The sequence below is a fragment of the Alligator mississippiensis genome, chromosome 1, assembly GCF_030867095.1.
Source record: "Alligator mississippiensis isolate rAllMis1 chromosome 1, rAllMis1, whole genome shotgun sequence".
Classification (NCBI taxonomy): domain Eukaryota; kingdom Metazoa; phylum Chordata; order Crocodylia; family Alligatoridae; genus Alligator; species Alligator mississippiensis.
In genome coordinates this window covers 102192778-102206389 of record NC_081824.1, presented here as the reverse complement: position 1 = coordinate 102206389, position 13612 = coordinate 102192778, and the positions used below count along the sequence as shown (strand labels likewise).

Here is a 13612-nt window from a genome sequence, read left to right as displayed (position 1 = left end):
ATTCGGGCTTTTTGAGGTTCACTCTTCACTTATGAAGATACACAGAGTAACCCTTATTTGTGCTTCCACCCCCTTACTTGCGCCAATAATTTACTCCCTTTGCAGCACACATCCCTCTGTTCCTTCTGTTCCCTCCAGGAAACCTTTGCAAATCCTTCCTACACAGTTCTTCCTCAGAAACCCTGTGCCAGGCTTCATTGTACTTGAACGGCTGTGCCATGTTATATTTATTTATGGTGAAATCCAGCATTCTGAGAACAGAGACCTTTTATTTTCCAAGTGCAGTACATTTAGTCAATAAATAACAGCAACACAAAAATAGCTAATGGATAATATAATTAATTGAGCAGCTAAAGACTACAGCATCTATCTTGCCAACCTCTACCCTTTATAACAATCCCTAAAATATATTTTTTTCATATTGTTAATTGGTATTGAATTTTTTTTACTCCCTTAAGCCACACCTGCCTTTCATGATCACAGTTTGTACCATCTCCTGTGATTCTAAGATAAAAAGACAATCAGTTGAATAAGCCACCCTGAATTTTTCAGATTTTAATTTTGCAGCAAGCTAAGGTATATACTATTCCACCTTGATCTGATAACTAATGATAATATTCTGCTGCCTGACTTACAAACTCATGTTGTTTCTTAACCATTCATTAATTTGCTGATTTTAGACTTGCTTTCAGCTTTCATATAATTGTTAATCTCCCCATCCTAATTTTCCCCAGTCTGAAATTCATCATTGTACATCATTTAATGAGACATTTCTCCAGTCATCATTATTCTAGATCAATGGAAACAAATCCCTGTCTCCTGACTGGTTTAACTAAGTATCTTATGCATGACTGTCTTTCCAATTTGATCCAGTTTAACTGTCTGTTTTTCCCTAACCACCTCCCTAATCTGCACAGAGAGATATATATTTTAAGTCAAATTCTGTGAGGTTTCTCTTGTCCACTCTTGTTTGTGCAAAGTGTTTTTGAACTAGTCAGTTGTCATGGCCAAACAAACAGCTTTCGAGGTTACACTGGCAGATAAAAAAGGGGCCCAGAGATGGAAGCTTCACTGCCCTCAGGGTCCTTGTTCACTTTCTTTTCTTGAGAAATTCAAAAGCCAATGAGACAGAGCACTGCTAGAGGCTAAATAAGAATAATCTGATCTTTAGGAAACAGTGACAAGCTTTCAACTCCAGTGATGGCTTTGCATCAGTTTGTGTTTTTAAGGCTATCTGTACAGAAAGAAGGCTAGTAAGTAAGTTTTGGTAAAAGCTGACATCTTTTTTTTTTGTTTTTAACTCCAACAGATTGGAGTATGGTTGTGCAGTTGGCAGTCCCCCATAAGGCAGGATCTGAGGATGCAAACTTTGCTTCAAAGAGTTCACATCATGACCCAGTGTAATGCAGGTTCAGAGTTTGGGTTCTTTATCACTGTGATGAAGCTTTCTAAGGAGACTTTAAAATTAGAATATGAATGAAATGAGGTCGTTTGCCATGTGAGGTGGGAGAGCTTCAAAGGGTGGGTGCTCTCATCCTTTAAAGCACTGGATTTGAACTCCATAGTAGTGGGTTTTGCCAGCAGTTCTTTTGTGACCTTTTCCTGATTCAGCGAAATGCCTGTTAACTTGAAGCATGTAAGCAGTTGCATTGGATTCAGTGAAATTATTCATGTGCTTAAATTTAAGCACATGTGTAAGCGCTTTCCCAAATCAGATATTAATTTCTCTCTGCCTCAAATTCTTCAAATGTAAAATGTGGACAGTGTTCTCAAAGGATTCTCACTGTTTGAGAGGTGCTCTGACACTACGGCAAAAAATAAATCAGGGTCAGCATGTTTACATAGAGCGTAACAATCTGTTTTCTCAGGAAGGGGAGAAAAATGTTATTTTTCTGTCTATTAGTGCTTAAAGTGATCCTCTTATCTCCCATTCTCTCAGACAGTAGAGTGATCTCTCCTTCTGATGCTCTTTGGAAAGGATGTTTCATATATTTTAAGGAGGATTTAGTGTATTATAAGGAGGTATATACTCTAAAGGTCAAGTTTTATTCATGGTCTACAACAGGTTTTGGGATTCCCACTTATGTGCCAATAGATAGCCTATTAGTTATAAAACAGATCCTAATAAAAGGAGTTGCTTCCTGTATGTCACAATTTCTAGATTCCCAGCAAGAAACAATTCCTTCTCTTGAACTGCCATCTTTAAAGCCATAAATAATTTCCTCTCTGCAAGAAGTTTAGATGACAAATGAAAAAGCTCATGCACTTGGGTGAATGTTAATAACTGTTTGTCACCTGCATTGCATTGCATTGGACAGAACAAAAGGAAATAATACTCTAACTTGTTTTCCTTCAAGAGTCTCATTTGTGATGTGTTACAGTGCTGCCTGGTGGACAACAAAAGATGATTTTTAATGAGGATTTTTTCTTGTCAGTAAAAAGGTTTTAAATGTTATTTTATTTTTTGTCTCTTTTTTGTATTGAAGTTACTTATTAATTTTATTACAGTGAAGCCTAGATGCTCCTGTCAGGGGGAAAAATCCCATTGTGTTAGTGTCTACACCCCTGCCATCCTGCCATGTGCTCATCTATGTACACAATACATACATTTTATTTTATTGATATGCACACAATGAAGTAATTCCTGTTAATAAGGATGTTTCATATCTCTGTCACTGTCTGAAATCATATAAGCAGTTTTATCTCCTCAAAATATAGGGAGTTAGATTCCGACTTGGAGTTGTACCTTGGTTGAATATTGCTCCATACACAAAACTCAATGCACTATAAAATACTTAACCTTTTTTTCTCTAACCCTTTAGACACTTTTTAGCTATGTATTTAATTGTACCTTCTTAGACCCCTAATTAGGTGACTGTAGGTGCAGCTACATGAGGTGCTTTACTGTGCAGTAGACTAATCTACTATACAGTAAAGGTGACACAGTCTACACATGCAGGCCATTTACTGCACAGTAAATGAGGCTATTGTGAAGTTACCTAGTACCAGATACTAGATTAACTGTGCAATAGCACTCATGTAGATACTGACTGGGAACAAATTTGCTCCCGGACAGTCTAGACAGCAGTGGCATGTCCATACAAGCACTCATGTGTGGTATGTAGCACCGCAGACCCATCTGTGGTGGTGGACACGCTGCACATAAAGGCATTCCTTGTGCTGCTAATTTGCAGCATGCTAGAAAAAAGCATGTGGTAATAGCATGTGCTGCCTGAAACTGGAACATGGCTGTCCAGAGCCATGCTCTGGTTGCTGGCCAGGCTCTCCACTGCTGGATCACCACTGCTGGAGTCCTGCGAGGCCCTCAGAACTGCAGGTAAGGTTTCTGGGGCCAGCCCAGGTGCTGGCTCCAGCTTCTCCTACCCCACCCAGGGCAACTTGCTATATGCCAGAGTGTACATGCATGGGCATTCTCCAGAGACAAGTGAACATGCTCCAGGAGGTCACAGGGACAGGACTGGGTCCTGGAGGTCTGAGGCCTCAGTCCCTGGTCTTGGAGCTGCTCAGTAGCTGGAAGCAAATCAGTGCCAGGACTGGGGAGCTCTCTGCCCCCATCCAAACTCCCAGCTCCCAGCATGCAATTGGGATCTCTGGAGAGTGAGTGGGGGCTGGGAATCCAGCCTCTGCTGGCTCCTTGGAAAAGTTCTGCATGACATGGAGCTGGAAACTCTGGAGGGGCTGGGAACCCAAACAGGCAGCTGCTGGTGAGCTGTGTGCCTCTTGCTAGGCAGGGAATTGGCTGGGAACTGTCCAGCAAGTGAGCCCCCTGCTGAGTGGGCCACAGGGCTTGCCAGCAGCTGTCCTGCTTGTGGGACAGCTCCTGGCTAGCTCCCTGCTGAATGGGGGGCCTTACACCCAGAAGAGCTCCCTGGGAACTCCTTGCCAGGCAAGGAAGCCCCACTTGGTAGCTGTGTGTCCTGATGTACACAGAGCCAGGAGAGCTGTGCCAGCTTCAGTGGTAGTTATCTCCTGACTCCATGCACTTCAGGTCCTATCCTGATGTGCACAGGGGCCAGGAGACGGCTACCACTGCAGCTGGCAGAGCTCTCCTGGTGCTGTGGGCATCAGGACTGGCTCTGTTCCCTTTGCCAGCCTCCATTCTAGTACCCAGGGCAGCCTGGAGCTCTCCCTGGCTGTTGCAGGGGGGCAGAGAAGGTTGGGAACACATTTGTTCCTAACAGGGTGCACTGCACATGTAGATGTGCCCAGTGGGCCCCTATGGCACCATTGTTACTGAGCTGTCATTTAGTACTTCTTTTAGGAAGTAGTAATTGATGGCTCAGTAATGGCTCTTATTGCAACGCTGTTACTTCACTGTGCTGGTGGCTGGCACATGGTTATTTTTAGCCTCTGGGTTGCTGTAACAGTGCCCTATACTGAGGAAGTGCATCACTACAGTGATGTAGCTGCAGCATCACAGTTTGTGCCTGCTGACACTATGTTGCCGCAGTGCATTGCTACGGTGACGTAGAGTCTCGTGTAGATGTGGCCAATAGCATTAATAGCACATGTAGATGTTCCCAGTAAATGCATGTTGGGTGACTTCTTAGATGTCTAAACTGCTGACATAGAAGGCACAGTTAATTGTACCTGAAGTTTTATGCTACTAGTCACTGGTTTACTTAGTTTATTAGCTTTTAAAATTTAACTCTCACTGACCTTTACTTAAATTCTTTGCTAGATTATCTGTTTAAAGAAGCTGATTTAGCTCAAACAGAGCATACTCATATGTAAGTGCTCTTATTCTGGTCCAATGAGCTTATTCCAGTTTAATTTAAACCACTTCCTAGAGACTGAACCAAAATAACCCAACTTGGGTTCATAGAATCATAGTCAGTTAGGATTGGAAGGGACCTCGGGAGGTCATCTAGTCCAGTGCTTCTCAACCTTTTTTGTACCAGGTCCCATTTGTAAATGTGGATAGACAGTCCTGACAGAGTGCCCCTTACTCCTGACCTGCTCCCCCCTGCCTCCAGGCCCCAGCCCCCCTGTGTGTGGGGCAGAGGGTGGGTGTGTAGGGCATGTGGGGACCCAAGCAGCCCCTAGTAGGCTGGAACTCTGCCAGCCTCCAAGGGAAAAGCCACGGTTTCCCACATTTTTCTCCTTTAAAGGAGAATCCATTTTTAAAGTTTGTTTGTGAATCTTTCATATATTCTTGTGACCCACTTTTGGGTCTCTACCCACAGATTGAGAAACACTGATCTAGTCCAACCCCTTGCCCAAAGGAGAACCAGCCCCAGTTAGATCATCCCAGCCAAAGCTTTGTCCAGCTGGGTCTTGAAAACCTCTAAGAAAGGAGATTCCATCACCTCTCTGGGTAACCTGTTCCAGTGTTTTACTTCCCTCCTAGTGAGAAAATTCTTCGTAATATCAAACTTAAATTTCCCTTGCTGCAACTTGAGATCACTGCTTCTTGTTCTTTCATCTGCCACCACCAAGAACAATCTAGCTCCATTATTTTTGAACCCCCCTTCAGGTAGTTGAAGGATGCTATTAAGTCCCCGCTCAGTCTCCTCTGCTGTAGGCTAAATAAGCCCAGTTCCCTTAGTCTTTCCTAAATCATGTTCCCCAGCCCCCTCACCATTTTTGTTGGCCTCCGCTGGATTCTCCAATATCTCCACATTCTTTTTGTAGTGGGGTGCCCAAAACTAACACAGTACTCCATATGTGTCCTCACCAGTGCTGAACAGAGGGGAATAATCACTTCCCTTGGCCTGTAGGCAACACACCTACCAATGCAGCCCAGTATGCCACCAGCCTTCTTGGCAACAAGGGCACACTGCTGACTCATATTCAGCTTATTGTCCATTGCAACCCCCAGGTCCTTTTCTGCAGAGCTGCTGCCCAGGCAGTCAGCCCCAGCCTGTATTGGTACATGGGATTGTTCCATCCTAAGTGCAGGACTTTGCACTTGTCTTTGTTGAACATCATGAAATCCCTTTTGGCCCAGTCCTCCAATTTGTCTACACCTTTGTCTGAATCCTAGCCCTACCCTCCAGTGTATCTACTGCTTCCCACAGCTTGCTGCCATCTGCAAACTTGTTGAGGGTGCACTCTATGCCACCTTCCAGGTCGTTTACAAAGACACTGAACAAAACCAGGCCCAGGACTGAACCCTTGGGCACTCCATTTGATACTGGCTCCCAGCTAGACATCGAACCATTGATTACTGAGCCCGATGCTCCAGCCAGTTTTCTATCCACTTTCAAGTCCATTCATCCAGCCAGTACTTCCTTAACTTGCCTGTGAGAATGTTGTGGAAGACTGTATAAAAAACCTTGCTAAAATCAAGGTACAAGACATCCACCAGTCACCCTGCATCCACAGAGCCAGTCACCTCATCATAGAAGGAAATCAGGCTGGCCAGGCATGACTTGCCCCTAGTGAATCCATGCTGACTGTTCTTAATTACCTTTTTCTCCTCCAAGTGCTTAAAAATGGATTCCTTGAGGATCTGCTCTATGATTTTTCCAAAGACTGGGCTGAGGCTGATTGGTCTGTAGTTCCCTGGATCCTCCTTTTCCCCTTTCTTAAATATGGGCAATATTTGCCCTTTTCCAATCATCCAGGACCTCTCCCAATCACCATGAGTTTTCAAAGATGATGGCCAGTGCCTCTGCAAACACATCAGCCAATTCCCTCTGCACCCTTGGGTGTATCTCGTCTGCCCCCCTGGACTTGTATATGTCTAACTTTTCTAAATAGTCCTTAACCTGTTCTTTTTCCACTGTTGGTTGCTCATCACCTCCCCAAACTGTGCTGCCTGGTGCAGTAGTCTGGGAGCTGACCTTGCCTAAAATAGTTGAAAGTGTCCACACAAAATTTTACAATTTAAAATCATAAATTAAACTGGTGAAAAACAGCTTGTAAGAACCCCTTTGAAAAGCACATAATGAAGTGGAGCAGATTTTTTTGTTTGTTTTTGTTTTGCCAGGGTAGTGGGTATACCTGGTGCTACCAGACTATAAATATTTTAAAAATAGAAATAACATCCATGATTCAAAAAGTGTATAGGAGCAGTATTCCACTTGCTGTGATTTTGTGTACAAAACCCAACAAAGCATTCTGACTTCAAGGGTATTTTGTGTCTCTGTGTGTCCCCATTTACCATGTTTGGAAGCTGCTGTTAAAAATAGCGTCCATTGGCAAGATTGTGCTGGTTTTTGTGGGCTATTATTAAAAGTGTTTTAACAAAGTCATTCTCTAGCACACTACCCAGCCTGGCCATCTTACCTGTTGTCACTTTAAAAAAAAGTGCTTTAAAACTGTTTCATCCTAGTAGAAAATGCAACGTGGAAAAGGATTTAACTTATTCCCTCCTTCCCCTACTTCCTTATTCATCATGATACCTCATTCTGGGCGTTCATCTTAGCTTCCATTTCATGTGAATGCTATTTAGATAAGGAATCTGGTGCCTTTCATCTGTCCACACTTTTGTTTCATTAGTTGAATACAAAGCTATGAAAGAGATGTTGCACAATTTCAAGGCAAGTGATCCAGGAATCCCTAAAGTCACAAAATGGATGTATTTTAAGTAAGGATTTTAATTCACTTGAACATTGAAATGAAGAAGTTTTGTTTCTGGTGTCTAGAATCAAGGGAATTTGTATGACTGAATTAAGAAAAGCAGCATTCTGACAGATGAATCTGTTGTTCAAGTTATGAAGAACATCTACCTGTGGAATTACAAGCTAACCAGTTTTGTTTCTTTTTGCTACGCATTGATTTCCACAGCACATTGCACTTTCTCAGACAATTGTCAGAACTTATGTGCAAGTAGTGTGGTAAGTTCCGGAAAAAAAAACCTGTGCTTAACTCTTTGAAGCATGCTTCAGTTGCTACACCCTTAGAATTTTTAATTGCAAGACACTTTATTCAAAATTGCATCTAAAGAATATGTGGGTAAAAGTGGGGAGTGAGGTCTGATGTGTTTATATTTGAATTTGGAGTGAAACATTAATGTCATGCTTATTAAAATTTAACCTAGTAAATTACAGTGTATATGAATGCTCTTTATCTTCTGTTATAACGACTCCTCAGGTCACTGTAAAAAGAAGAGAGCACAGAAAAGAAATATATGTTTTCGCAGTTTATTTATTTATTTATTAGATCTATAATCTACCCTATCCAAAAGTCTCAGAGCACCTATATAAACCCTTGGTCAGTTCCTTTCCATTAATTAAGCAACTAAGTGCAATCCTGCTCCAGTGTGAAAAAACGTTAATACTAAGTCACAGAAAGTACTGAGCAGGAGGAGAACCCATTCACCTTTTGTGTTAACTTTTTTTTTCAGGGTCTTGAAAAGGACAGATGGAATACCATCACACTTGGGCACCTAAATCCATTTAAGTGCCTAATGGCTGGAATAGGATCTAGCTCTCTGGCTGCTCGTGTACAATCCATCAGTCAGTTTGGACTGCTAGTCATATCAGTTTTTAATGGTGCAGTAGGGGAGAGTAAAATATTTAAAAAATAGAAAAAATTAATTGTGAAGTTAATTGTAAAATTATAAAAAATGTTAGTAGAATTAAGGCCAGGAGCAGTATCAAAACTGGTTTAACTTTTTAATTTTCTAGGTTTTTTAATTGTTAATTTCTCTTTAAGAAAAAAAGCAGGTTGCTAGATATTTGATCTAATGCTTTCTTGGTGTTCCTTTCAGTAGTGAAGGGAACTTTATTAGTTTTTCTTCTACTGATGCATAAAGAAGATAAGCCAAAACCTTTTTGAAACTGATTAAATAAATATGTTTCAAACTTTTAGTAATTACGTGCCTATTATTATATGATTCAGATGAGGCTGTTGTCTAGAAGACCATGTACCTTGTCTTTGTAGAAATGACATTGTGTACCCTGTATTAGTAATGCAGAATATAGTAGAAATGGACATGAAATGTACAAAACGGACTACTTGGTGCACTATATTATACCATTAGGAATGATCACTCTTTGTTTCTGTCACACAAACCAGCTCCAACAAGAAAGAAAGGGTTAATCAGTTTTTCTGCTATGACCCTAGGATGTAATGATGATTTTTAACAAAGATTATTGGTTTATTTTTAAACGAATGAGAAATGTCTGGTCAGTCATTATATCGTCTACTATGTAGTAGACGACCGTTGATCCTTTGGGATCATGGGGTATGCAGGAGAGGTCTCCCAGACGGTTCACACATTCACCTAGGCAGGCGTATGGGGGAGTGGAAGCTACCCAGATCTTCATCCCCCCTTGGACTATTGAGACAGAATCTAAAGGCCAGGCCGAGTCTGCATGTGTGGTGCCTTGATGTCCGTAGTTATGTATGCAACTAGGAATCAAACCCAGGTCACCCATGTAGCAGACAAGTAGCCTACCACTTAATCACAACAGCAGGGTATAGTAACTCTGAAAGACAGGTACTCAAATGAGAAGAAAAAAATCTGGTCTCAGGACCAGTACAGATTAAATCCTCCATTCCCCAAAGTATACGTGCATATTCACATTGTGTTTTAGCTGTTTTGGACTGGAAAGAGGTTCATAACCACTGCTGAATTATATGGCCCTTATTTGCATACCTTTGTACTTACAATCAATTTTAGTCATGAGCACAGGCCAATGCTTACAGTTAAATACCTGCATACACGTGTGTAAGATCAGGCCTATGTCAATGGGTCCCAGACTCTCTCACACCTGTTAGGAAGTGCCTGGACTTAAGTTTCACACAAGGCTCTTTGGGAAAAAATATTTTAGTTTTGAGGCATTTTGGGCATCAGAAGAGGATACATTGGGAAGCAAAGTCTAAGTCAGTAAAAAGGAGGTAGGAACAAAGGCATTTAATTCAAAGAAACAAAATCTGTAACATGCTTCCTAAGAAGGTTGGATCCACTAGGTTTTATGCCATTTGTGCTCCAGGTGTCTTTATTAAGCTCAACAAGTCAAAATCAGGAGACAAAGGGTTGAGATAACTATTGACTCCAGCTGATTCCACCTACTTCAGGAACCTTAATTCGCTTCAAGTATCAAGCAAGTGAAAATCAGAAGGTGTGTCAGCAATAATTTAAAAACTGGAAAACAATTTAATAAAGGAAGGACATGCTGATATTTGTTGCATTTAATCAAGGAAATTCTTTGTAAATGGCTGTGTTTTTCATTTATAGGAAGGAGAGCTTGCCATTAATAACCTTTGCAATGTTAGTGACATCACCAGAGCTGTGAGTAATAGTTTGCTTTGATAATGATATATTATTGATGTTTAGATAACCAGGGTGCAATGGTCACAATTTCTGCTTATATGTTTGTACTGTGAGGGATATCAAGACTTGGTATAAATGGATGCAACTAAATTGCTAGCAGAGGGGAGAAAACTATTTACAACAGACCTGAATATGGCCCATGTAGACCCTTACTGTTTCCAGAGAACTTGCTGAAGGGGAGTATAGACTTTGTTTCCTGGTCTATTGACATTCAGATCTGCAAACTTTGGACTGAAGATGTTTTTGAGGTTATTTAGGCTCTCATCAGAATCAGTGCTTCCATAAGATGCTCATAATCAATACCACTGTAGTCAGGGTAGTCTAGCACAGGGTTGTCAAACTCATCCATCCCTCTGGGCCAAATTAGGGATGCTGTGCCGGTCTGCAGGCCGGATCGGGACCAACCTCCTATGCAGAGTGCAGCACCCACAGCCCTGGGTCCAGCCCACATGCTGCATGCTGCACATGCTGGGCCTGCTCCAGGCTTACCTTGCATGTATTGTGCAGGCTGCACCACCAGACTGGTGCTGCTGCACATGGTATGTGGGCCAGACTGGCCCCAGAGCACAGAGCTGGTCTGCCACAGGCGCTGAATGCAACATGTGGGGCCAGGGCCAGGAACCGTGCTTGCCCCATGTGGTGTGTGGGGTCAGTCCAGAAACCCATGGGCAGGATTATACAGCTCTATTGGCTGGATCCAGCCTGCAGGCTCTGCATTTAAAATTCCTGGTGTAATGTGTTTAAAATAAGGCCCATTTTACTTTCTCATTAATTTGATAGGAAGAAACTGGAAACACATTTTTAAAAGCTCTGTGTTAGACTTTTGCAGAGTTCAAAACACTCAGGTTTGTACTGAAGATCTTTGTAGGTCAACATACATTTTTGATGGGGAGGGAGTGATTCTTCTGAAAGGCTAACAGCCTTTAGCCAATATGCCCTAGAAGATATCTAGCACAATTCCTCCTCATGATCCCATGTGCTCTGAAGAAGGCCTGTTATCACACAGGTTCTGGGTGAATGTAGAATTTAATCACCAAAGGTATAACTATTATGTAGAGCATCCTTTCAGGACAGGACTCAGGTAGGATTGCTTGCTTTATGGTCCTTTATTGTCATACTGCTTACTGGACATATAAACCCACCTCCAACCCAACTCTGCTGAGATTCCAAGCAGGCAGGTAGCACTTACAGTTTTCTTCGAGCCCTGCCATATTGGTGTTTTTGTTAAGGCCCTGGCCTCTGGAGTCAGATCAGACATCCTCATTTTTTAAAGTAGATTGTAGTCTTCACAGTGACAAAGAAAACAATGATATATAATGAATCTGAAAGGCTTAGAACTAGAAGGCAAACAAAAAGAATCCAATTAAAAAAAATAAAATTTATGATTTATAATGCCAATTTCATTTCTTTGAATGCCTGGGGCTGGCAATACTTATTTTTCAAATCTGGTCCTTACCTCTGCAAGCCAGGCATGGTGCAGAATGAGAAATGGATAGAGCATTGACTCCATCCTCTGGCAGCTAAGTGCTTCATGTTGGGAATTAATTTTTCCCTTCCTACAGCAAGAATGAACTGGGGTTTTCTTAGCCAGAAATCAGCCTATGGTCTGTTTCTGGAGGAACAGATCTCTGTATGGAGGTGTGCAGCTTGGTACTGCCTTTACAATTTCTACATACAAAATTATGCAATAGATTTGTTTAGTCAGTCATATATTTTAAACTACATTTTAAACATTTGGACGGACATTTAGGTACTTCCCTTGTCTTACTGTTGTATCTAAAGTGACTATTTAGCCTCACAAAAGCCTCCCTTTTTATAAACAGGGAGCTAAAACTATGGGAAACTAAGTGTTTTGCCCCAGATTACACAGAAGTCTTGCCAGAGTGTAGAACTGAACCCAGGTTTCCCACTTCTGTCCTAACACCAACTGCACTGGTACTAGATCATTGTCTTTTTTCTTTGCCTATTGAACTACCATTTAAATATTTAGTATTCACTGTCTTTTTTACAGTGCACACAGGGCTGTCAATTTTGGAATGCAACAGTACAAGAAAATTGCCCGCTGAAATGTGTAAGTATGTTATTCATCATTGTTCCACTTCATACATTCAGATTTCCTCTAGGAAATTATCCAAATGTATTTTACCAAACCAGACTATTTTTATAATAAAAAATTGTAACAGCCACCATTTGTTTTCCATATAAGTTTGTACATTTCCTGTTGGAATATGTAACATAATTTTACTAGTCTGAAGTTCCTAAATAGAGTGCACTGAACTTGGAAAACAGCTGTTTTTGGCATAGGTCAGTGACTCTCAATCAGGGTGCTGCAGCGCCTAAGGGTGCTAGGAGATCCCATTCAGGGTGCCATGCTGCCCAGTACCTAAGTACATATGAGTAGGTAAATACTTTCCTTATTTAACCAGCTCTGGCTAGACAGTGGCACCTGTGTGCTGCCTCTAGGGATTGCTGCTGCTGCTGCCCTTCCTTCCCCTCCCTCTGCCCCTGTAAGTCCCAAAAGGGGCTTTCAGTTTATGAGAATTACTAGTATTCAGCATTTTTCAGTATCAGACCCTGTTAAGTCTGTCCCACATTTGCATGCACCTATAACTACAGCACAAGTCATTGCTATATTTCCTACCTTTAAACAACAGCAGATACATACAAATCACCAAAAGATTTTGGAAAATTGTTCATGAAACATTTAATGTCATTTTCCTCCACTGAAGTAGTGCTTCTCTTTCTGCACAACTGGAACTCATTTGGACTAAGCATCGTTCAAATCCTGGCCTTACGTATTTATTTATTTTTTTCTTTTTTCAACCATTTGCAACTGATAGGCTTTTACAGGTTATATTGTCCTGCAGGAACTGCCTCATTAATTTATGTTATATTATTTGGACTGTTGGGATATTGCGAGATTGTATATTTATGCTAATAGTATTTCTTTGTGTTTGCTCCTCTACAGAACCAGACCTACATTAGAGCCTGTGAGGTAAGATAAATGCCAGGAAGAACAAAGCAAAGGCTCTAAAAATCATTTCAATGTTTAAAATCTTTGCAAAACAGAATTAAATACAATTAACATGTAAAACATCCAGGATTTTGATTATGTAGTCCAAGCCCTAAAACTGCGGAATAATTCCTTCTTGAAAGAGTTGTATCTAAGGCTATATCTACAGATTGCAGTGTGTGATGGAGTGTTTAACTTCTTGTTATTAATCATTGCATATATTTTTTTAGTTGTGCCTACAGGTATTCCCCAAGATCAGGGTCCCAATACAAAATGGACTGTATATCCATGCAGCTAGATGACAGTTCAGGCTAGATTCCATTCCATGTTTAGACATCTAAGTGGATTTA

At 41.3% G+C, this 13612-nt stretch overlaps 1 protein-coding gene across 3 annotated transcripts in view; it reads left to right on the top strand.

Moving 5' to 3' along the window:
• ROS1 (ROS proto-oncogene 1, receptor tyrosine kinase) overlaps window positions 1-13612 on the top strand; it is a 139991-nt gene that overhangs the window by 14302 nt on the left and 112077 nt on the right. For all 3 annotated transcript variants that reach the window (XM_059733188.1, XM_059733183.1, XM_019479660.2), the window contains exons 2-4: window positions 10154-10207; window positions 12261-12320; window positions 13218-13244. In XM_059733188.1, the coding sequence (XP_059589171.1) occupies window positions 10154-10207; window positions 12261-12320; window positions 13218-13244 (141 nt within the window). The remainder of the gene's footprint in view (window positions 1-10153; window positions 10208-12260; window positions 12321-13217; window positions 13245-13612) is intronic.